This window comes from Octodon degus, unplaced genomic scaffold (genome assembly GCF_000260255.1).
Source record: "Octodon degus isolate 3935 unplaced genomic scaffold, OctDeg1.0 scaffold00015, whole genome shotgun sequence".
In the NCBI taxonomy this organism is placed as follows: domain Eukaryota; kingdom Metazoa; phylum Chordata; class Mammalia; order Rodentia; family Octodontidae; genus Octodon; species Octodon degus.
In genome coordinates, this window is record NW_004524591.1 from 15,030,567 (window position 1) to 15,055,970 (window position 25,404).

The 25,404-nt window shown below is 39.6% G+C and overlaps 1 protein-coding gene across 1 annotated transcript in view; it reads right to left on the reverse strand.

Annotated features, from left to right (window-relative positions):
- Positions 1-25,404, reverse strand: part of CUNH7orf31 (chromosome unknown C7orf31 homolog) — a 33,030-nt gene that overhangs the window by 2,988 nt on the left and 4,638 nt on the right. The window contains exons 3-9 of the mRNA XM_004626476.2: positions 20,550-20,726; positions 17,341-17,412; positions 15,279-15,308; positions 14,505-14,686; positions 11,556-11,644; positions 4,029-4,203; positions 3,662-3,753 (exon numbers count right to left, since the gene is read on the reverse strand). Of these exons, the coding sequence (XP_004626533.1) occupies positions 3,662-3,753; positions 4,029-4,203; positions 11,556-11,644; positions 14,505-14,686; positions 15,279-15,308; positions 17,341-17,412; positions 20,550-20,726 (817 nt within the window). The remainder of the gene's footprint in view (positions 1-3,661; positions 3,754-4,028; positions 4,204-11,555; positions 11,645-14,504; positions 14,687-15,278; positions 15,309-17,340; positions 17,413-20,549; positions 20,727-25,404) is intronic.

The window sequence follows — 25,404 nt, forward strand, 5'->3', positions numbered from 1 at the left end:
ATTCCATCACCCCCTATATATACCCAGAACCTCCCCTAAATAAATGAGGCTTGATCAGAACCTTTGTCTTGCCACCGTTTCTCGCGTCTCCTGTTCTTTGTCCCCTCTTCAATTCCCCGCTCCTCCCCCAGGTGACCTTCGTTGACTGACCCGCTGGTTTGGGACAAACCTGTTTCATAGATACTATTTCTTTCCTAAATTATTCAGGGGTTCTACCATTTTTATATTCTCCTCTATTTTTTTTATCAATGTATTCTTTAGAAGCACTTAGTACTTCTTTGATTATAGTTACCACTACATTTTTTAGTTCCAAAATTATTTCTGATCTGATTTCTTCTATGCCTTTCTGCAGTTGATTCTTTACTGCCAACACTATTATTTCAGAGATATCTGGCATGTGATTTCCAGTTTCCTCAGTGCTAGTGTTTTCTGCATTTGTACTGGGTGGACCTGGGGCCTGAGACTGCATTTTGTTCCTTCCCTTTGTCATTTTCTATACCACTGTCTTCTGACCTTTGGTGGAGAGCTTTGATAGAGTTAATTACCTTAGCACGGGGTCCAGATCTGTGAAGTTCAGATTCCTCCAGGTGGGTGTTGTTTGGTTCTGGCTGTGTGCTCCACTTTCTGCTGCAGGCGTTAGAGGTGAACCCTTTTGTCTCTCTGGGAAGATGTTCTGCTCCTGAATCAGCTGGGTGGGTCTTGCCTCTAGCCTCTTTTCAGGGAGTTCTGCTGAAGGGTTCCCCGCTGGGCCTGCACTCTGGGTCTGTTCAGGATCCGGAGGGCCCAGGTGGTCTCACTCACTCGCCGGGCCTGCGCTCTCGGGCTTAAGGATCTTGATAAGGAGTTTGGGCTTCACCCGATACAGAAGTTACATTTCTTGTTATATTGGTCTTGCTTTATCTTGGTAGTTACTGGAGATTTCAGTCCATACTCAGCTGGCTTCAAGGCAGAGCGGCACATGACAGCCATGTTTTTTTATTTGGTGATAAACTTTTTGTTTTTTTGAGACAGGGTTTCTGCTAGGCAGCTCAGGCTGGCCTTAAATTCACTTCATAGCCTAGGCTGGCCTTGACCTTGCACTAAACTTCCTGCCTCAACCTCCCAGGTGCTGGAATTATAGATATGCACCACTGTGCCCAACTTTTCTATATGAGAACTCTTTGCATTCAAACTTATAAATATATAAAAAGAATTAGTGAGATGAAATATCTTAACTATCACCAATACTAGGAATTAGCAGTGGTGGACAGTTATTTAAATATGTCAGCAAAAACTTTTTTTTTTTTGGTCTTTCTGAGACAGAGTCTCGCTATGCAGTTCAGGCTGGCCTTGAACTCACTTTGTAGCCCAAGCTGGTCGAACTGTCAATGATCCTCCTGTGTCAGCCTCCTAAGTGCTGGGATTACATGTGTGTGCCACTGTAGCTGGTGCAAAACTTCTTTATGAGGCTAAAGCAAAGGTTCTTCAATATTGGTTGAATCAGAATCCTTTTCAGAGCTGAGAGAGTAATATTCCTAAACTTGATTTTCTAAGACAGATTAAAAAGGTTTGCACTGGGGCCAGTGAGATAGCTCAGCATCTAAAGTGTCTGCTTAGGCAAGCACACGGGAACCTCGGTTTGCTCCCCAGCACCACATGCTGTTCCAGCTGGTCCTCCAGGGTGGGCTGAGCTGGCGACAGACACACACACACACCCCGCACTGAGGCTCAGAGAGCTGCATTTTCTTTTTCTTTTTTTGCAGAACCAGGGATTGAACTCAGGCCCTTGCACTTGCCAGGCAAGCGCTTATTCCACTGAGGTATCTCCCCGGTGCCTGCATTTTCTTTTTCTTTTTGGTGCTGAGGATTGAATCCAGAGCATGTCTTGTACCACTGGGCTATTCCTTCAGTTCAAGAATCTGATGATTGATCTGAGTCAGGATCTCCTATGCACTTTAGGCTGGACTTGAGCTCACTCTGTAGCCCAGGCTGGTCTTACACTTGCAACAATCTTTCTGTCTCAGCTTCCTGAGTGCTGGGATCACAGATATTATAGGTGTGTACTACCATGCTTGGATTAAGAATCTGCATTTTATTGACTGGCAAGTACAAGGTCCTGAGTTTGATCCCCTGCACAGTACTGAAAAAAAAAAAAAAAAAATCTGCATTTTAAAACAAAGGGCTCAGGTACTATTTTTTTTTTTAAATTTATTTATTTATTTGTGTGTGTGTGTGTGTGTGCACGCGTGTGGCCAGCTCAGCCCACCAGGGGGCGGGGCTTGCTGGCATGTGGTGCTGGGGAATTGAACCACAGTCCCTGTGCTTTGCTAAACTTGTTCCAAGTAGGTGCCTTAGACCACCGAGCCATCTCTCCAGCCCCTCAGGTACTATTGAGACTAATGACATGCAAAGGGCTAGCCAGATAGCTCAGTGGACTAAAGCACCCTGCCTAAGCCACTAGGGTTCGATGCCCTGTGTGCTGTGCCAGCCCTGCCCCTAGGGTGCACTGGGTCAACAACTGTGACTGGGCGTGGTGGCACACGCCTATAATCCCAGCGCTTGGAAGGCTAACAGGAGGATCACTGAGTCTGATCTGTGTAGTGAGATCCTGTAGACCCTGTACTAAATATGTTAAAAAAAAAAAAAAAAAAAAAAAAATGACATGCTATGCATTGGGAAGCACTGGTCTGAGGTTTTATGCCTGTGCTTTTTTATTTATTACTTGGTGCTGGGAATTAAACCCGGTTTTATCTGTGCTAAGCACATACTCTACCACTGAGCTATTCTTTCAGCCACTATCCATGCTTATTTTTGAGATATGTTACAAATAGGATGCCTGTTTGAGATGTTTTATAAATATTATGCTATAGAAATATATTTTCATTCTTTAGATATAACTATGGAGGTTTACTTCATTTTCAAAAGAGGTGTATGGGGCCGGGAAGATGGCTCAGTGGAATAAGCACTTCCCTAGCAAAACTACTGATATAGGCAGTAATTTATTGGCTTTTGACGATAACTTAGCCAACTTTCAATTACTGTGAATATTGGGAAGAAGTCTTTGTTTCTTTAAAAGCAATGATAATGTATAAGATACAGAAATATGCAAAGATCCAGAATTTATTAAGAATCTCATTAAATTACTAGTTAAGGTCTTGTCTTTTGTACACCAATTTCTTTGGAAATTATTTTAGCAATAGTAGCATAACAGAAAATCTGTTTGAAAAACTGCACTGTGAAGAAGAAACTTTATTTTTACGTATTTAGAACAGGGTCTACAGGGTCTTACTACATAGATCATACTTGTAGTAATCCTTCTTGTTTTTCAGCCTCCCAAGCATTGGGATTACTGGCGCAGGCCACCATGCCCAGTCTCAATGTGTCAGTACACCCTGGGGGCAGGGCCGGCACGGCAGGCCGGGGATCAAACTCCCAGCCCCTGCGTCTGCCTAAGCAGGTGCTTTAATCCACTGAGCTACCTGGCAGGCCCTTAAAAAACCTTTTTAAAATAGTGAGGATGAGTATTAAGTTCAGAATGAGCTTCTAAAATGAGTTAGATTTTCACTTTGCTAGAATGGGCTCCAGTACTCATGACAGGGATACACAGTGGGCAAAGCAAGAAGGGGCTCAACACTTGGCTGCTCTCCCCACAGACAGTGGAGGGCTAACTGCAGGTACTTACAGGCAGTGGGTCAAATTCTGTCTGTCCTGTTAGGGCTGCTACTTCCTTTGCATGGTAATCATCCAGTTCAAGGGGGGTCATGGGTCCCAGACCTTAATGGAAACAGTTTTATTATTTTGGTAGAATAAATGAAGAATAATTAAGTTACCTTTTACAAGAAAACTTTGTAATAGGACGAATAAAATGAAAATGAACTCTGCCTCCTGGCTATCATTTAAGAGAAAGGTACCATTTCTCTTGTTTGAATTAGTACTTAGATTGCAGCACAGGGAAAAGTATTAGACATGAAAGCTTGTGACTCCATTTGTCCTTGGTTTCATATTCCAATTTTGTGGTCACCATTGCTTATATTAATGTGGACACATACCTGTAAAATCATGATTGTATGAAGTAATCCAATGTGACCTTTCAAGATTCCTTTTTATGTTGGCTTCCTTTGCAGAATTCATAACATCCCATGAGTTTAAAGATGTGTTAGGAGCAAAGGTTTTAGGTGGTTTTGGGTAGAACATTGGCTTATTTTTCTCAAGACATTTAGGAAACTAGAATATAAACATAAATATGATTTCTGTTAATGTCATCTAGGAGAGTAGGAGCTGATTCACTGTCTCAGCAGAAATGAGGCAAAGAAAAGTCCAGGCTGAGGTAAAGGTTTTTTCCATCATTAATTACCAATATTCAATCTGAGCACAGTGGCTGTTAACTGTAGCCATATTTATTTATTTTCATTTTATTATTTGGTAGAGGGTCTCACTATGCAGCTCAGACTGGTAGTGATCCTCCTGTTTTCAGCCTCCCCGGCTTTGGTATTACAGGGGTGCATCACCATGCCAGGGACTCATTTGCTGGCTCATTGTGCCCCAGGAGCAAGGCATGCGGGATCGAACCCTGGTCCCTGTGCTTGCTAAAGTAGGCACTTAGTCCTCTCAGCTATCTTGCTGGCCCTTGTAGCCATATTTAGAATTACTTATAATATCAAAGAAATCATGAGGTCTTTTCTAAAAGCCTCTGATAATTTATGCTGGAGAATTGTTCCTGGATGCTCTGGCTTCGTAAAATTTTATTAGAGATACAGTGGGTGTTGTGGTTCTCTTAGCTTTCTTTAGCCAAAATTGAGTGCCATTTTTCCTTTCCTGCCTGAAATGAAACCACTTATCTTTTATCATTTTCTGATGCAGGTTATTAAGTTACTCAAATTCAATTTTCATCCTTCGGCTATAACTATGGAGTTTTATTTCATTTTCAAAAGAGGTATACATGTAAACATGAATGAATGAATGAGTTTCATTGCAGTGTCTAGTTATTTAGAAATCATCTTTTCTCTGATAGATGACCCTCAGACCTTATTGTTTAAGCACCTGTATATGCAGAGCTGGGCCCTTTAAAGTGTAGGGCCCTTATAAAGCTACTGGGCCTAAGAAAGATGGCACTACTAGCACCCCTGTGGGGCTGAAGTGATCCTATTTTATACAAAGTGTCATGCTAAAAGATACTTGGAAGCCTGTTTCAGGAAATGTTAAATAACTCCTTCTACAGCCCTTCAACAAACAGTACATGGCTTGCTTATTCAGGCATAAAGAATGCCCTCTCTGTTCCCCTTATCTCTTCAATTATTTATATAGCCAGCTAACTTGGAAATAAAGAAGGACTTTTCCCAAGTACTGGTTGAACTGAGAGCAGTGGCTCATTGAAATGCAGTCTAGGGTCTGAGAAAAGAGGACAGGAAATGTGAAATTCAGTGTAGTGTCCAGTGTCTTGGGAAGGGAGTTTAAATTAGTAAGGATACCTATGTGGGCGGACAACTGCTTAATTTTAGAACACTAAGGCGATGTTATTCTGTGACAGTGAGAGGGGCTGGTGGCAATCATGCATGCCCAGGGCAATTTGTATCTGATAAGGAAGATGAGTCCAGGCAGAAAGGAATTTCAGTTCCTGCCACGGCGTTAGTTTATTAAGAAGTGATGTCAGTGTTTCTTGAGTTTGGAATACACTTTTATAGAAATAATGCTATATAAATTTTGGCTACATTTCCTACACAGGCCATGAAATACATGTAGCTCATTACATTTCATGAGGATTTACTGAATACTTGTTACATGCAAAACTTTGTGCAAGATTCCAAGGGCTCTGGGTTAGGCAATAAATTGCCACTAAAATCTTAGAAAATCATATGGGTTGTAATATAGTGTATAAAAACTCTAAGTACAGGGGCCTGGGGGAGATAGTGCAGTAGAATAAGAACTTGCCTGGCAAGTGCAGGGTCCTGGGTTCAAGCCCCCGTACCACCAAAAAAAAAAAAAAAAAAAAAGGAGCCCCCCCCCAAAAAAAAAACAAACCAAAAAAACTTAAAGTACAGGTTTCTTTGTCTCTAATTTTTTTTTTTTCCCGTATGTAGTACAGGGTTTACAGGGTCTCACTACACAGATTGGACTTGACTTGTAGTGATTCTCCTGTTTTCAGCCTCCCAAGAGCTGGGATTACACGTGTGTGCTATCACACCCAGTCTCAATCACAGTCTCAGCGTGGCACACAGGCAGGGCCAGCACTGCACAGCACAGCGCACCGGGGATCGAACCTGGCCACTGAGCTCTGCCTAAGCAGGCACTTTAATCGGCTGAGCTATTTGGCCGACCCTTTGTCTCTAATTTTGAATGATGAGACTTATCTAGGGGTTCATAACGAGCATGACCAGGTTTATTTATTTAGGTGTTTTTATCTTTTTCTTTTTTTAAAACGAGGGATTGAATTTGGGCCCTTGCACTTCCTAAGCAGGCACTTATGCCGCTGAGCTATTTTTGCAACATGAATAGTTTTTTTTTTTTTTTTAATGTATTTAGTGCAGGGTCTACAGGGTCTCATTACAGAGTTTGGACTTTAGTGTTCCTCCTGCTTTCAGCCTCCCAAGCACTAGAATTACAGATGTGCACCACCACGTCTAGTGTCATTCGCCTGGTCTCATTCGTCTCAGTCTCAGCGTGCACTGGGAGTGGGGCCAGCATGGCATTCGGGGGTGGGGAGGATTGAACCCTGGTCCCTGCATCTGCTTAAGCAGGTGTTTTAATCTGCTGAGTTATCTGGTTGGCCCTGTAACATAAAAAATAGGTTTTTATGAAGACTGTGTTGTCCTGGAGACCATGTTGCCCTCTGTATAGACTTTAGCATCTTGGGACACTGGTTCCTTATTGGGCAATATTTCATTTAATTGTACTGACATTGGTATTAACAGCATTTTCACACTAAAAATTTATGATTAGAAACACTGTTAATTTATATATAGGATAAAGAAAGAGATTCTATAGGATATAGGATAATATGACAGAGGGAACAAATAAGAGACTGTAACAGAAAAGTTTTTGGTTTCTACTTAGGATATGGGAGGGAAAGGGAAGGAGGGTGCAGAAGAGCGTGCTGAGATGGAACAGGGAAGCGGGCAGACTCAGAGTCTTGAGTCACAACGCATGGGTGGCGGGGACCATGAGTGCCATTGTTTCCCATTCTGGATCCCAGGCCAATAAATGGGAGATGGGCACAGGGTGTTGGCAGTAATGGAGAGGTCCACATATGGGTATCCAGTTATTTGATGATGCTTTTTCTTTTTTGATGGTACTTTTTCAAAAGAGATGCCTAAATGCTCACTGAATCCATTATTGCCGTCTGAAGATGAGTTTGGATTGTGGGTGCCGTCATGGAGAAAGTACTGTGTCCCAGGAATGGGGACTCTGGGAAAGTGAAGGGCATTTTAGTCTGAAATGGGGCAGGTAGCTCAGCTCTTTTTCTGGGTAATAAAGTAAGCTGTGTTTTAGGGGGAACCTAGGGGTCTAGCTGAATATTGAGGTTTAAGAAAGATTGAATGACTATGTTAATAAATAGGTTCACATAAGTTTTAAAGAACATTTCACATAGTCTCTTAGGGATGTTTATGACACCTCTGTGATTATATCTCATCTTACTCCACAGATGATTACAAGTTAAATTTCACTCTAATGACTTATATCAAAAAAAGACTAGATACCTCTGCTCTTGAGGAATAGGACTAAAGTTGCCAGCCACTTGAACAAGTAATGACATAAACAGCTGGAAAGAGTCAGATATTAACACCTGTTTATGTTTTCCAGTTGTGAAAGCAAATGGTATGGGTGGTTGGATTGTTAATGGAAATGGTTAGGACAAGAGAAAGAGGTGGCAAGAGTGGTCCTAGTTAAGAGTGAGAAGTGCAGTGATTAGTAAGGACTGTGGGGAAAACAGGGCCAGGCAAAAGACAGCACACAAGACAGCTCTGGGGTCAGGACAGGAAAGCAGTACACATAGCTCAATGAGTCCTGAGGTACAGGTTTCACGTGCTGGTAATGGGAAAGGAGGTCAAGCTGACTTTTAAAATATTCTATTTTTTAAATTTTTATTTATTTGTGTGTGTGTGTGTGTGTGTGTGTGTGGCCAGCTCAGCCCACCAGGGGGCGGGGCTGGCTGGCATGTGGTGCTGGGGGATTGAACCGCGGTCCCTGTGCTATGCTAAGCTTGTTCTAAGTAGGTGCTTTAGACCACTGAGCCATCTCACCAGCCCCTTAAAATATTCTATTAAAATTAAGCCCTAGCATCTCAATGTTAAAAGGTTCAGCCTTCTTAATCTGGAATACTTTTCTAAGATTACCCAATTTATCACTGTTGCTAGGTAAACTGTGTAGTATAATCATTGGAATAAGTGAATAAATACTGACAGCACCTGATATTTATTATGTGCTTATGTATTAATAGGGTCATAGGAGCTTTCATATACATTTCATTCTCAGGACAATTCTAGTAAGTTGATTTTATTATTACTCCTGCTTCATCTATTAGGAAATTGATATTAGAGAATTAAGTATATTACAAAGATCAGGCCAGGGAGTTGGCTCAGTAGAATAAATGCTTGCCTGGCAAGCGCAGCGTCCTGAGTTCAATCCCTGGTACCGCAAAAAAAGATCATAGAGTAATAAGTTTTACAGCCAGGAGCTGAGCTGCGCCACTTTACAATCCATTCATTGTTGTTATTATTTGCTATCAGGAATCAAACTCAGACCTTGTGCTTGCCAGGGAGTGCTGTGCCACTGAGCTACATCCCCAGCCCTCATTCATTATTATTATTATTGTTATTTTGTGTGTGTGTGTGTGTGTGTGTGTGTGTGTGTGGTACTGGAGACTGACCTCCAGACTTTGCGCTTGCCAGGTATGTACTTATGCCACTGAACTGTCTCTCTAGACCCCTCATTCATTATTAATGTGTTGTATACACTTTTTTATAGACTTGGATGAAAAATATTAAAACACAGTCTCTAGAGTTTTTATGGCTAGGTGACACATATTAGGAACTACTTATCGGGGGCCAGTATTGTTGTCCTTCCTCCTCCTCTGGGTGTAGGAGGTGCAAGAAGAGTATTAGCCCATAAAAACACGCTTCTAGTCCCTGCAGGAATTCTTGCTGTGAGTCCCACCCTCAAAGAATGAGTTAGTGAATGTGGAGCACGTGGGGAACAGGGAGTTCTCAAAGTGTCCCTGGTGATTCTAAGAGCAGCCAAGGTTCAGCCCTGCTACTCTAGCATTACAAAAGGTCACTAGTAGGATTGGGAGTTCTTGAGCCCAGCTGGGGTAACTTAGAGAAACCCTGTCTCAAAAATAAAAAGGGCTGAGGATGTAGTTCAGTGGTAAGGTACTCCTGGACTAAAAAGTTCTCTTTTAACAAGTGCAGAGTTAAAGTCTCTTTTGACTACCTTTGCCAATTAAGGGGTAAAAAGGTAGGAAAGTGGAAGACACAAACAAGGCACTGTCCTTTAAGATCGAAAAAAAAAGAAATTAAAGGTGAGCCACGAAGTACTCCTATAAAACACTATCTATTTTGTTTGTATTTGTTTGTCTAGGGCAGTGCAAAACCTGCTGGGGCTAAAGGGTGAGCACAGAGAGAGCACAAACGGGAGAGAAAGAGAAAGAGAAACTGAAACATTGACAACAGTCTAGGGAGAGCCGATTAAGACAGTGTGAGCAGGCCAGGGATGCAGCTCAGCAGCGCCACGCCTGCTTGGCAGGCTTACGGGCCTGCGCGCAGTTCCTGTACCGCAACAACTAGTGAAATTGAACATTTGAAGACAAAGAATCAAATCAGTCAAAAATATTTACATACAAAACATGAAGTGGGCATATACAAAATATATTGAGTCCTCAAAGAGCATGTAAGGGCCGGGGAGATGGCTCTGTGGAGTAAGTGCTTCCCTGGCAAGCTCAAGAGCCTGAGTTCAATCCCCGGTTCCGCAAAAAAAAAAAAAAAAAAAAAAAAAAAAAAAAAAAAGCATGTAATTTAGTTGAAATATAAGATAGATATGAAAAGCTTCTGGTTGTAGAAAGCGTGGTAAAAGTGAGAGGACAGAGCACTTCTGCTGGAGTAATGTTTTATGTATTACAGTGCTATATTGTAGGACAGGTTTACTAAAATTTGCAACTGTATATTAATTAAAATTTTGAGCAGAGACACAGTGTGCTTCCAGCTGTATCACTGAGTCAGTAAAAGGCAACCGGGGACTACCTAGAATGCAGATCTTCTGACTTGGTTCTTGCTGTACTAAAGAATACAAACAACAGGTTTTTTTGTTTGTTTGTTTGTTTTTTCCAAACAACAGTTTAAGCTTGGAGAATGAGCAAGTTTTGACAGGTGTTCCAGGAGAGAGAACTGCTGTGGGCCTACTCAGGGCCCAGCCAGAGCGGCCGGGCTGTAGGGCAGGAAGTAAGGCCAGATGCTTTAGGGTCTCTGAACTCAGAGCCTTGGGATTTATGTCAGGCAAGGGGAAGCTATTCAAGGCAGCTGCAGACAGGCGTACATGAAGAGAGCAGTGCTAAGACGGGGCTGTCCTACAGAGTCTGACTATAACACGTGATGTCAGGGTGGTCTGAAAATACCTTCCCATATTTCTGGGTCGATAGAATGGAATAGATGGAATATACTCAGTGATTCCTCAAAGACTGTTCTGACATATAACTTTAAAAAACAAATAGGAAATTGCTTACTGCAGGCATCACCTTGCAACACTCCAGTGACCTCCAGGTGGCTACCATAACAGTTTCTCCAAATCTCCAGTGTTCCCAACATATCATAATTATTTTTTGCCTGTCTCCCAGGCTGCTAGTGCAAAGGGATCATATACTGAAAACTCTTGGTATTGCCTCTCCCAAAGGTACTGCCTGCTCACTAAATGGTATCTATTTTTATTTTCAAATGTCTACATATTTCTCTCATGATTTAAAATTTTCTATTCAGGTGGTGTAATGGTTAAGAGCAAAAATCAGTCTCACAAACCTGTGCTATGTGATCACAACATAGTTACAAACTCTAAGCCTCAGTTTCCTCATTTCTAAAATGGGACTGATACTAATCTTATGAAGTTATTATAAGGTAATATGACATATCTCAGGTGGTCAGTACATAGTAATTTCTCAATAAACGATGGCTACTGTTTTGTTTTATACTTAATGCAATGCACTAACAATCTAGAACAATAATAGCTTATAAATCTTTCTGAAAATCTCCATTTACTCTATACATATATGTAATACTGGATATACCATACATCTTAATAGGGATAGGGAAACAGTGTGTGAAGTACAGCACTTCCCTACCATCTTTTTTTTTTTTTTTTTTTTTTTTGTGTGTGTGTGTGTGTGTGTGTGTGTGTGTATGTTAAGTAACTGTGGAAGTTTTCTGTAACTACCAAAATACAGTATTTGAAACCAGATAAGAAAATGGAAACATGCAAATCACAGTCAAAATTTCATTTTTCACTAAACAGCAAATAGCACAACCTATCTTTAATTCCTTAAAAATTTGTTGGATAAACATGCAAATTACTCTCTTTTAAACACACATTATACTTACATCATAATATACATCCTGACCCGGCCAAGTTAATGCTTTCTTCTTTGAATCCATGGGGAAATCAAGCAGTTCGTATCTGTAAGGATTACCTGAAAATTTCAAGAAAGCACTATTAACCTGGATAGATAAGTCTTTTAATAAGATTATGAATGCAATATATAGATACAATATGAGCTAGAGATAAATGCTGGGGAACACACTAGCTGTATAATTAAGGCTAAGCACATGCTGTACTGCTGAGCTAAACCCCATCCCCTGGTTACAGCTCTGAGGTATGAGGCCTGCTGCCGAAGCCTAAGCCCTTTCTGGAGCAGCATGGGGGCCACAAAGAGTGAGTCTCAAGCCTGACCATCTTCAGCAGTAAGAGGGAACTAGTGCTTAATTGGAGAGGCCCTCAGGTATACTATAAACCTTCAGGATCCTCCTCCTGGTCTCTGGAGGCTCAGCACTTGCATTTTTACTACCTGCTTTGGCTTTTCTCTGCCTACATATCAAGAGCTTTCAAAAATAGAGTTATTGCCTGTTTACCAAAAAGGTATTGAGAGAGAATATTTTAAATAATACTAATTCTTAGATTTTGGATTGCAATTTGATAAGCTGTACCACATGAGCCTGGCTTGGTCTCATTGTAACTTGTAAGTTAAAGAATGCTCTGAACACCTATTCTCAAATACAGTAAGAATGAAGGTTGGCATTTATTGAACACTTACTACGTGTACACAGTACATCCTACAAATGTTTTATCTATAATCAGCACATTCACTTCTATATCACTATTAAAAGAAAGGTACCAATATTTCCATGTCAGTGAACAAACAAACTTGGGCACACAGAAGACGAACACAGCTTGTGGTAGAGATTAAAATAAGGCACTCTGGCTCCACAGCCTGTACTATTAACCTCTAGGCTAGAGATTTCTAATAAAAGAAATGTGCAAGTAGGTGTAGGTAAGTGAAAACTTAATAGTACTGGTTTCTGGAAAGATCTTTTTATAAGTTATTAAGGAGGACTCATCTTTTTAAAATCTCCTAAGTGTTACTGACTTGGTCAGAGAGAAGCAGATGCTGGGAAGGGTAGAAAACTAAGAAGGGAATTTGTTTCTTTAGTCCCTTATCTATGACTGCAGTGAAGGTATATTTATGTATTTATTTATTTTTGTGGCTGGCTCAGCCCATCCTGAGGGCCGGGCTGGCGCAGTGTGTAATACTGGGGATTGAACAACAGTCCCTTTCCTGCCTGAGCTTGCCTAAGCAGGAGCTTTAGTCCACTGAGCTATCTTGCCTGCCCAGAAGGGTATTTTTATGAATTCAACCCATGTTTCTATGACTGCTTGCTTTCATATAATTTCCCAAATTATCTAATTCAGAATGAAAAAAGAGGGAATTACTTTGACCATTTCCCTAACAAGATCATAAAAACTGCTGTTATGTAGGTATTGTGTCTTGAGAACCTTTGTACTTGTCTCACTGGTGTGCTATGACTAAGCATGACAGCAACACTTGACAGCCAATATACCTGATACAGCTTGTGTGCCTTGGATCAGTGCCGACTGGTCTGGGAGTTAATAGAGGAGTTCAGCATGGGGTACCCATATGGAGTCATCGGGTTACGTGAGAGTAATAAAGATAACCGCTAGGATTTATCTCTGTCATCTCTGGTGTGGTACTAATATTCCTATTTTATGGATCGAAACAGAGGTAGAGAAGAATTGCTCGTGATCCATGGTGAGTACGTGGCAGACCCAGAATCCCAACCTCCAGATGTTATTGTGCCTGCTTTGAGGTCCTAGGGTTGGTTGATACTGGTGATGGAAGCATTCTGTCCTTGCCTTTCTGCCTAAGTACTCACGCACAGAGGAACTACATTATAGGACCACTGCTTGAACTGTGCATACGCCTACAGCACTTCACAGACTAAATCCATTCCTGCACCTTCAGTTAGCCTTGCTGTAGTAGCTTCAGAACCGTCCACAGGCCTTTTGTTTTCATGTACTTGCAGGTTTGCTAAGTGAGCACGGAGGTGCTTGGTGTGGAGGGTCTCAGTGACTGGTATGGGGATTAGTGTGGGGATTGGTGCTCTCTCTAATAAGATACATCAAGGAAAACCCTGAAGTTTGTGGTAAGAGAAGATGCTTCAGGGTAGTCAGAGATCCTGAGAAACTGTTTCCATTACCTTCTGCCTTACTTTAATGGCAATCCCTAAAATCTTTTTATTTATTTGGTATAGGGTCTCGCTATGCAGCTCAGACTTGTAGCCATTCTCCTGTTTCAAACTCCCCAGCACTGGGATTACAGGTGTGTGCCACCACACGTGGTTTCAGGGCCAGCACAGCATGTGGGACTGGGGATCAAACCCTGCGCCTTGTGCTTGCCAGGCAGGCACTTAGACTGCTGATCTATCTCCCTAGCCCTGGCAGTCCATAATTTGAAAACATTAAACTTAAAGACAACCAACTTAACAAAGTTTTGGTTTCCGATTCTATCATATAGGCTGAGTAGAAAACCCCTTCTGCCTCTTAGGAGCTACTCCTTTTCTCCATTCCTCCCATTCCGTGTGTGTGTTGGGGGGGGGGGTACCAGGAGTTGAACTCAGGACCTTGTGCTTGCCAGGCACTCATGCCGCTGAGCTATATCCCCAGTCCCATTCCACCCATTCCTATTCTTCATCCCTTTTCTCCAATAAAATTTTCTATTGTAGCAAGAAAGAAAAGAGAAAAGAAAAAAGAAAAAGAAAGTAGAAAGGCCAGGATCGTCTACAGTCTGCATTAACTGGACTGGGAGAGGGTCCCCACTGATTGAGCAGGGCACCCAGAGCGGAAAACAACTTTCTAAGCTATGATTGGTTACACGTTTGTGTCTTGAGTCCTTCGTGTTCCCTGTTTTAATTTTAGTACTGAATAAACTGCAATAATAAGAATTAACACAATTTTGATTTCAAGTCACAGTTTACCTCTTGTCTTCAAAACTGTTGTATCATAAGCCTTGGTTGGCACCGTGGGAGGAAATGGTCCATGGGTGCAGGCTTTAATGTCTGGGTACAGCTCCTTTGGGGACGTGAAGGTCGGGAACATGGCACCACGAGAGGTGTGTGTATGATATGGGTGTTCGATTGGATATGGCGAGCAGATTTCCCTACGATTTATTGAGCAAATAAAACAGAAACAGAAGAAAAAGAAATACAATGAAAAAAATTATTAAATATTTATTTGGACCCTTTGTTGTGGCAGATACTCTCCTAATCCCTGGGGATATGACAGGACCCAAATGTCCTATATTCATGAAGTTAACATTCTATGGAACATATGGCATAAAACATGAAAAATTCTGAATTTTGCTCAACAAATCAACACCAAATTTATTTTTTAAAAAAATCACACCTCATTATCAGTGAATAACTTTCATAACTGATATGAAGAAGATGAACAGGTGAATTTCATGGTTTTTAGAATATACAGTACAAAATTTTATTTGCTTTTAATTCTTGTTTTTAAAGGGTCAGAGAGGGCCAGGGAGATGGCTCAGTAGAATAAGCGCTTCCCTGGTGAGCACAAGGGCCTGAGTTCAATCCCTGGTTCCAAAAAAAAAAAAAAAAAAAAAAGGATTAGAGACTTTATTTTACAGAGTGTTTTGGGTGTTTAAGCTCAGTAATATAATCATCATGATTTACACTTTTATTCTAGTTTATTATAACAAGAAAGGAGGAAAATGTAGCTTGTATACTTACTCTATTGTTGAATTTGGTGGTTTGGGCAACCTAGAATAAAAACAGGAAACAAATATTAAAGTAAATTAAAGACTTTAAAGTTATATTTCTACTGCAATCCTGCTCAAGAATAAAGACCTATCCCATTTTCAAACTAAACTGTCATTAGAATATTTTTATTAACTTTTTGGAAGTGTCCATATTGGTAAGACAGACTGATATGGAACTTTTCCTATCACAGTTGCCTGTTGGTCAGTTCTTCCATTCTATTTATTCTAACTTCAGCCCCTGTCATCAGCCTTTGTGCATTTCTCATTTACAGTGACAGTACAGGGGCTGGCAACATGTACTGATAAGAAAGCTTTGGTTCTCAGTGACCTTCACCCTCATAACCAGGCAGCAGCCCAAAGAGCCCTGAGCTAGGCATCAACCACGTGATGCAACAGTGTGACCTGAGGTGACTGCATATGGCCTACCACTTGGACAGGATATGTAAGTACCAGGTGCACTTTTTCCCTTGGCCCAGGGTTGCTGGCCTCTCATCATAGAAAATGGAGGCCAGTCAGTAGAGAGAGGATACAATAAAACTGACAAAGCTCCTAGAGGCCCTTTCTGAACTGGTTCATTCCAAGGTTGTGTTTTTGTTAGCTACTTGGAACTGTGCTTGCCAAGAAATAACGCCACAGTCCTGGAAAGCGACTACTAGAGAAAGATGGATATGCCTTACATTTGACTTTGGCAGTTTGACTTACAGCCAATGCAACTAAGACTGAAAGATTTCAGACATGAAAAATGAACACAGTTCTATCAGATAGTAAAAATCGGTACATTTAATACATTAATTTTTAGACTTTTCCTCCATGCCAGAGGATAGTCACTACAAAGTGGTATGGTGGTCATATAATTTTATTATCCTATAATGCATCATAAACATATAATTCACCGAGCCATAAAAGTTTATATAACTGGACTCTGAGTTAATGTGAGGAGAACTAAAAAAAATCATTGCCTGCTTTGAGATGGAGAGATGGAGGCTGGCCATGAATAATGCCAATGCAAGGGACAGAGTTACTAGGTAGGCCACTGTATACAAAATATTACCATTATCTGGAATTGTGCCTCTGTGACAAAGTTTACTAAGATATTGACAATTATGACTAAAATTAGTTTGATTGTAAATAAAAAAAATCTTTTTAAATACAAGGAAATCTCTTCTAAAAAGATTCTTCAAAATTGGAAGAAATAAAAGGAAAGTAACAAATATTGAGAGACACCACTTTCTTGATCCAAACTAACTTGATGAGGGTTGGGGATATAGTTCACAGGCACAAGTGCCTGCCTGGCTAGAACAAGGTCCCCAGTTCGATTCCCCATACCAAAAAGAGAAACTTAATTCATCCTATTGCCACGCTCCACATTTACTTCGCAAACTTCACTACACTCAAAAGGATAAAGCCCAGGCAAACATAAGTTCTGGCTTTTTGGTTCCCTCTAGTGGCTACATCCTATATTGCATTAACTTTTCAACCCATAAACAGGTAACAAATCACAGTAATGTAAAAAAAAGTGATACTTTTTATCACTTAGTTCTGTCTTTTTTTAAACTTGAAAATAATTTATGATTTTGTGTTATATGCAATAAATTATTTTAAGGAATGTACATAACTGGAAAATAATATATTTTAAATATAGAGCCCATTAACTAGTATTTCTTACTTGGATGACAGCTGAAAATTATAAAGGGAGTCATTTTTGAGAGTTATTTGTAGGTGATCATAACATACCTCTCTTTTCATAAAATTCTAATGAAAAAAATTGTTGAGGGACACTGGCATTTGCTACGACTCTTAAGGAAATACTCTTACTAGATTAAACAGATTGACGGCAGAAACTGTTAGTTTTCATTTATTTACCTTTTTGTTTAGTCTTGATTTCTACTATCAGTGATATTTATTTTAATAAAAAGGAAGAATTTGTTTCTCAAAAGTCCCCATGTAGAGTTTTTGCAATTTCTCATGTAATTTATTTTTACTTAAAATATTATTTAATTTAACATAAGCCAGGGGAAAATCTCTGGACTTACAAAGAATCATTTCCATAGATGTCACTTTTTTTGTTCTGTGTCAAGTAATAGAACTGTTCTACAGGAAGCTTTCTGAAATGAAAGAAAAGATTAAGTTGATATCTACTTAAGACAGTATAAATGAGGAGACAATAAAATATATTTGCTAATACAACCATGAATATATGAAAATTCAGTATACAAAAAAGCATTTTAAATTAGTTGAAAATATGTTTTTTTTTTTTTTTTTTTTTTTTACAGGAAACATTGACTATCCATTTGGAAAATAATGTATCATTAGTTGATACTATTCAAAGAGATAATTTCAGCCGGGGAGATAGCTCAATAGAATAAGTGTTTGCCTAGCAAGCGCAAGGACCTGAGTTCAATCCCCGGTACCACCAAAAAAAAAAAAAAAGATAATTTCAGATTATCTAAAAAATTGCCAGGTGTGGTGGCACATGTCTGTAATCTCAGAACTCAGGAGGCTGAGGCAGGAGGATCCCTGTGAGTCTGAGGCAAGCCTTGGCCACATAGTGAGTTCAAAGCCAGCCTGGATTACATAGTGAAACTCTGTCTCAAGAAACAAACAAATGAACCAAATGAAATCTAAAGAATTGAGGAAAAATATATATAAATATTAATAGAAAATGTAAAGGAATGTTTTTCTTTGATGGTAAGGCCTTTTAAATATTTCACCTAATTTAATTAATTATTATTTTGGCCAAGGGTATAGCTGAATGGCACAGTGCCTGCGTGACAAGCATGAGGTCGTGAGTTCAACTGCTAGTAGAAAAAAAAAAAAAATTATTTTTGTGTGTGTGCTAGGGCTGAACCAAGGGCTTTGCACTGAGGTTTTTTTTAAAATTTTTTAATTATTTTATTTATTTATTTTATTATTTATTTTTTATAACCCAGTCGTTTTTTATTTTTTATTTTGACACAGGCTCTCCCTAAATCTCTACGCTGCCGAGCTGGGCTCAAGCTTTTGATCGTGCTGCCTTGGGGTCTGTGAGAGCTGAGATTACAGGTATGCACCACTATGCCCAGTTTAAATAAGATTTTTTAAAATTAAAGGGTAAAAGGAAATTTTTAAAGACAAAGGACACCATAAAAAATTCAACTAAGGGTCAGGGAGATGGCTCAGTGGAATAAATGCTTGCCTGGCAAGTGTAAGGGCCTGAGTTCAATCCCTGGTTCCGCCAAAAAAAAAAAAAAAAAAAAAAAAAAAAAAAAAATCAAAAAAAACAAGAAATACAGATAATATATAAAGGATTGATTTTCACAACATTAAGAACTCACCAAATTGATAAAGTAAAAGCAGTAAAAATGAGCAAAGAATAAGAACAGAAAAGGAAATGTAGGGTGGGGGATGCAACTCAGTGGCACCATCACCTGCCTGCCAAGCAGAAGGTCCTGAGTTTAATTCTGGGTACCAAAAAAAAAAAAAAAGGGAACTGTAAATGGCCATACATGAAACTCAAAAATAAGAACAAATATTCAACCTAACTAGTAAGTGTTCTACTTGAATAGTCTCTTCAGTTGGAGAATGGCAGTATTTTGCAGACTCAACTTGCCTCACTGTGCACTTGGAATGTGGGAATGGGGTTAAAAGTAATGACTGTCAATCAATAGTGTGATTTTTCCTTGGGCCCTGACACTTGTAGGGAGAATATGGGAATATGTGGGGGTGGGGGTGGTTTTATTTGGTTGTCACCATGAATGAAGGGTGCTACTGGTATCCATAGGCAAAGAGCCAGGGTTACTAACCATCATGGAATACTTGGTACAAAGAACTGTCCCACTCCAAACACCTTGTTGGGAAACAAAAAGTAAGAGTAGAATAAACTGCATATAATTTTCTTTCCTTGGCTTCCACTTACTAAAATTAATGGGACAAGACCATTCCCCTTTTATTGTTTGGTGTCATGTTGTGATTTCATTCTTTCAGGGAATGGATGCTCAAATAGATGGGGACTAGCCTCATTTAGAACATCATGGGTAAGTAAACATTGCTAATGCTCCTTTAGAAGAGTTCTCCTTATAGATATATTTACCTCAAAAGCTCTGCTATAAAGCAGGAAACAATTTAGTAACTTATAGGAAATGGATGAACCTTAAACCATAATGTTAAGTGAAACAAATGAGACACATTAAATACTGCATAGTTTCTCTGATATGAGGAACCCAAAATACAATAGTAGCTTGGTTCACAAACTTAATTTGTTCCACAGTTCTGGAAAAGGTGGCCAGATCCATGTTCATGTGGAAAAGATGGCCATAGTAATGTTTGTCACTTGATACCGAGTTTACAAATCAAACCAAAATTTTGCCAAATATTCTGTCTGTGAACAGTTTGGTTGTTCACGAATCGGTGCTGGACCACTGTATAAATGAATAAAAGAGCAAAATAAAAGGGTAAAGGAGATAGGGAGATAGAGTGCATAAATAGGAAGGGGACCAAGACATGGAGGGAGGCGGAAGAGGGTCAGGAAGGGGATAAGAAAGAATTAAGGCGTACTGTGCCAGCTACACACAGTGAAAGCAGCCACTGTGTATTGCAGAAAGATACTAATAAAAAATAGCAACGAAAACGTAGTTGACTAGATTGTCCGTAAACCAGGTAACCAGGATAGTTCAGTACAGCTGGTGAAAGTGGGCCCTGTAGGTTTGATTCTGAGTAAATTTCATAATCTATAGATCTATAGTAAATATTTAATGTGACATTTACTGCTTTGACTTTTTTTTTGCTTCGCTTAACTTGTGTTTTGAACAGAATTTCTAGAAGTGAATTTAAGCATCATAAATTATTACTGAAATATTTTAATACTTGACAGCAGTGCCTAGCAAGTTCTCATGACTATAGTAAAAATTGCAGAACAAATGACATATCAAAAGTTCCAAAACCCAAGAGCATCTGTAGAAATTAGGCCAGCTCTTTGCTTAAAATCATTTTACATTTAATGTCTCTCTCCCTTTCTCTCACTCCCATTTACTTTTAGTAAGATATGGTAAGTGAGGGAATTAGATTAATCAGAATTTCTAATCACAACACTTTAATATCTCTAAGGACAGCAAAAAGTTCATAAACACACTTTTTGCTGCACAATTAAAAATCACATAATTATCTGTTCCATCTGTTTTCATAAATAATAAAAAACTGTCTTCAAGCAAAAAGACTGACTAGAAATTAATAATGACCATTATAGAGTGGCCAAAAGCTTAGGTACCTTGGATGCATTTCTCCACCAAATCCGTAATGCTGATGTCCTTTGCCCATGACACAAGGAGGTTCACATTTGGGCCTGTGCTCCTCAGGGAGTGCAACTGGAATCATCCCCCCATACTCCCTCTCAGCACCCCATGGAAGCCGACACTGTGGGAGTGACTCCCTGAATTCCTGATACCTGTGGGGAAAGAAACTTGTGAAATCACTCAGCGACAACTAATTATGTTCATATCACATTTCAAGAACACAGAATTCTCAGGGGTGATTATGATAGACTCTGGTTATTAAGATATCATGGGATGGCTAAAAGGATTACGTCAAATTGCTGAATTCCTATGGATATTTTTTTCCCCAAACAGTTGTATTTATTTTTTAGAAACAGCTTTACTATTATTCACATGCCACAGAATTCATCAATTCAAAGTGTGTAATTCAATGACTTTTACTTACAGATGTGCAACCATCACAACTTTAGAACATTTTCATGATCTCAAAGAGACCCTTCACTGCTGGGCCTTCACTCACCTATTCCTGCTGCCCGCACCCAGCCCTAAGCAACCACTAAACTACTTTTTCTCCAGGTTTGTCTGTTCCGGACATTTCACATTACATGTGGTCTCTGTCTTGAGGTAAGGTCTCGTTATGCAGTTCAGGCTGGCCGTGAGCTCATTTTGTAGCCCAGGCTGATCTTGAACTCCCAACAGTCCTCCTGCTTCAGCCTCCCAAGTGCTGATATTACAGGTGTGTGCTACCATGCCTGTCTTAATATGTAGTATTGCATTTTCAGCTTCAGTTACCATAATACTTTAAAGGTTCATCCATGTTGTAACATATCAGTACTTATTCCTTTTAATGGCTGTTTTATTCTACCATAGGGAATGTACCACATTTTGTTTAGCCGTTTATCAGTTGATGGATGTTTGGCTCTTATGAATAGTGCTGCTAGGAACACTTATGTTGTTTTTGTTTGAATTTTTGTTCTTAATTTTCTTGAGAATACATGATGTCACCTTGAATGGATGAAATGCATAACTGAGTCATATAGTAATTCTGTGTTTAATGTAGAACTCTCCTATAGCAGCCGGTCTAGTTTATATTCTAACACTGTATAAGGGTTGTGATTTATTTACATTTTGCCAGCACCTATTATATTGTCAAAAATGAGAAAATTTATTACAATCATTTCAGTGGGTATGAAGTGATTTTTCATTGTAGTTTTGATTTACATTTTTCCAGAGACTGAGTGTATGGGGTGTTTTTTCATGTTACTATTGGCCATTTGTATATCTTTTTAGGAAAAATATTATTCAGATCCTTTGTGTATTTTAATAGGTTGAGTTATGTTAACATATGCTGGACACTGGACACAAACCTCTTATCAGACATGCTGTGAAAATATTTTCTCCCATTCTATACATTTATTTTATTTTATGCATTTAGTACAGGGTCTCACTACACAGATCAGACTCATAGTGATCCTCCTGTTTTCAGCCTCCCAAGTGCTGGGATCACAGGCACTTACATACATTTTATTTTCACTAACTGGATAGCATCCTTGGAAACACAAGTTTTTATTTTTTTTCCCCCCAAGACTGGAAACAATTTTTTTTTGAGGAACCGGGGATTGAACTCAGACCCTTACGCTTGCAAGGAAGCGCTTATTCCACTGAGCCATCTCCCTGGCCCCAAAGAATTTTTACTTTTATTTTTTTTGAGGAACCGGGGATTGAACTCATGCCCTTGCGCTTGCCAGATAAGCACTTATTCTACTGAGCTATCTCCCCAGCCTAAGTTTCTAATTTTGATGAAGTTCAATTTCTTTTTTTCTTTTATTGTGTGCCTTTAGGTGTTGTATCTAAGAAGTCCCACAGAAAAGATTATGAGGTTTTATTCCATTTTTTCTTAAGAGTTTTATCTCTTACACTTAGGTCTTGCAGCTTGGACTTGTAGTGATCCCCATTTCAGAGCCCCGAGGGCTGGGATTCCAGACATGGACCACCATGCCCAGTGTCCAGCTGGCTCAGGGTGTCTGCCCTGGGGTGGGGCTGGTTTGGCATGTGGTGCTGAGGATCGGACCCTGGTCCCTGTGCTTGTATAAGCAGGCACTTAGTCTGCTGAGCTACCTTGCCAGCCCTTACATTTAGGTCTTTGATTCATAATGACCTAATTTTTATACATGGCATGAGACAAGGGTTCAACTTACTCTTTTGGATGTGGACATCCAATTTTTTCCAGCACTGTTTATTGAAAAGATTTCTTCATTCAATGATCTTGGCTACAGATGACCAGGACTTTTTTAAAAATGGGGAATATCATAAAAGACTAGTACTAATATTATAAAGGAGCAGTGAAGTTTTAGCAGGCTCATGCTGTTGGGACAAAGTCTCTAAAGGAAAATGACCAATTGCTTTGCATCTGGGCCAATGTGTTGCTGGATAGAAACAATGTAAGTGGAGCCAGGAACCCAAAGTCAAGTGACCATGAGACTGTAAAGTGCTACCCTATCTTCATCCTGGCAATTTGGTCACAGTTGAGAGAATTCCACAAAGCTTGGATTTGAAAAAATTTGGGAACTTACTCAGATCTTAAGGGCTCTGAAAAGAGGAATGACATGCAAATTGTTAGTAAGCTGATGTGGCCCTCACAAATGTGAAATATGGTGAAGAGTCATGGCAAGAAGTGACGTGTAAGAACAAGAACAATATGCTGTGGACTCTAATATACCATGAGTGGTAGGTATCATGGGAAAGCTCTTCAGGAACCAGGAGAGCTCAGAGACAAGCATGAACTGTGGGCTACTTTTTTCTTTATACCAGTACAGAGTTTGGCTTAATTTCCCTGTGATAAATGCTGAAGGAAGAAATAACACTCAGGATTGTTTTATCTCATAAAATCACTAGATCAGAGAGTTAGCAAACTGTGCCCTACAGGCCAAAGCCAACCTACCATCTGTCTTTGTGAATACTATTTTATTGGAATACAGCCATGGCCATTCATTTATATATTATTTACAGTCTGTTTTTGTCTTGTAATTGCAGAGTTGAGTTACTGTGACAAACTGTAAAGTGTAAAGTATTTGTCTGGCTCTTTACAGAAAAAGCTTACTCACCTATGCACTAACTAGTCATAGAGAATCCTGGGGGTCACTTATTTGGGGTGCTATAGAAGAGATGCTGGCATGCAGGCCTCAGACCTCAAAGGCCCACCCAGCTCTCTGACTATGATCAACAGACATGCTTTAGTAGGAGACATGACAAGTGAAAAATATTTAACTCATGTGATTAATGAAATCTAAGCCTTAATAATTAAGTTTGTAAAAATTACATTTAAATCATGAATGAGTTGATTTTTGCACATCTGACCCCTGTATATTACATTGTCCCAGAAGATGAGCCAGTAGAAAATGTTAATTAATCATGTGGGCTGGCATCTACCTAAAGGTGGTAAGTTGCAAAAAAAATCCATTTAAAATAAAAACGCAATCTGTAAATGTCATGTTTCACTTTTTAGTCTCCCCCCACTGCTACCCAGTCCTACAACTTAGCTTTATTATACTCAAAATGTTGTACCGAAGGAATCAATTAAAATAAAATTGTTAATGTTCATTAGTACATGTTTATTAGTACATGATTACATCCAACAAGGAGATCTGGTACATGTATATAACACATCTTAATTCTTTTTACTTCCTCTTGCCCCCCCCATGAAATTTTAAAGCTTAAATAAACCACATTTCCTTAGGAGAGAATAATGCTCGAATGACTGGTGCTGCAATCTGTAGTCACAGAAAATTAAGTAATTTATTTATTTTTTTGGGAAAGATACATTTCCTATGGATGAGTTAATATCTCATTTTGAAGTCACTGCATAGAAATTTGAGTGTCTAATCCCAAATTCAGAGGGTTAAATTTAGCTGGTAGATTTGGATGGCACATTAAAGGAAAGATCACAACAAAAACATTTATATTTTAAGAGGGCAGGCCAGATAGCTCAGTGGATTAAAGTGCCTGCTCAGGCAGAGCACAGGGACTGGGGGGTTCGATCCCTGATGTGCCACGTCGGCCCTGCCTCCGGGGCACCTTGAGATGGCAACTGAGACTGGGCATTGTGGCATGTGTCTGTAATCCCAGCACTTAGGAGGCTGAAAACAGGAAAATCACTATGGGTCTGATCTATGTAGTGAGACCCTGTAGACCCTGTACTAAATACATAAAAACAACAACAAAAACACTTATATTTTAATTGACAGAACACTAAGAGAAAGAAAAATGTCAGGAATCAGAGGTATGAAGTGAATCCAGAAGCAAAATGAGAACTGTCAAGGTACTTTTTTTGGGGGTTTTTTTGGAGGTACTGGGGTTCAAACTCAGGACCTTGTGCTTGCCAGGCAGGTGCTCATGCCGTTGAGCTATACAGCCCCTGCCTTCAAGGTATTTCTTTAACTGACATATGTGCCTAATGAGTTACAGAACTTCTTAAAGAGTCACCATTTGAGGTGAAAAAGGAGAAATGAATCTCAGAAGTGATACTTCTGAGAAGCTGTCCCTGCCATTGTTAAATACTCAATGGAAGAAAAGCAAATACATTGTTTATTTATTTCATATCAAGTGATTATGTAAAGAGTGGCCATTATGATTGTTCCAAAAGATACACATAAATAGGGTATTTTTAAGTACAGGTTTGAAGATTAGTTTGCACTTGGACACTGGATCATAATTTTGGTTCTTTTTTTTTTTTTTTTTGGTGTTTGGCTCAGCCTGCCCTATGGGAGGGGCTGGCACTGCACATGGTGCCAAGGATCAAACTTGCCTAGGCAGGCATTTTAGTCTGCTGAGCTACCTCGTTGGCCCCATAAT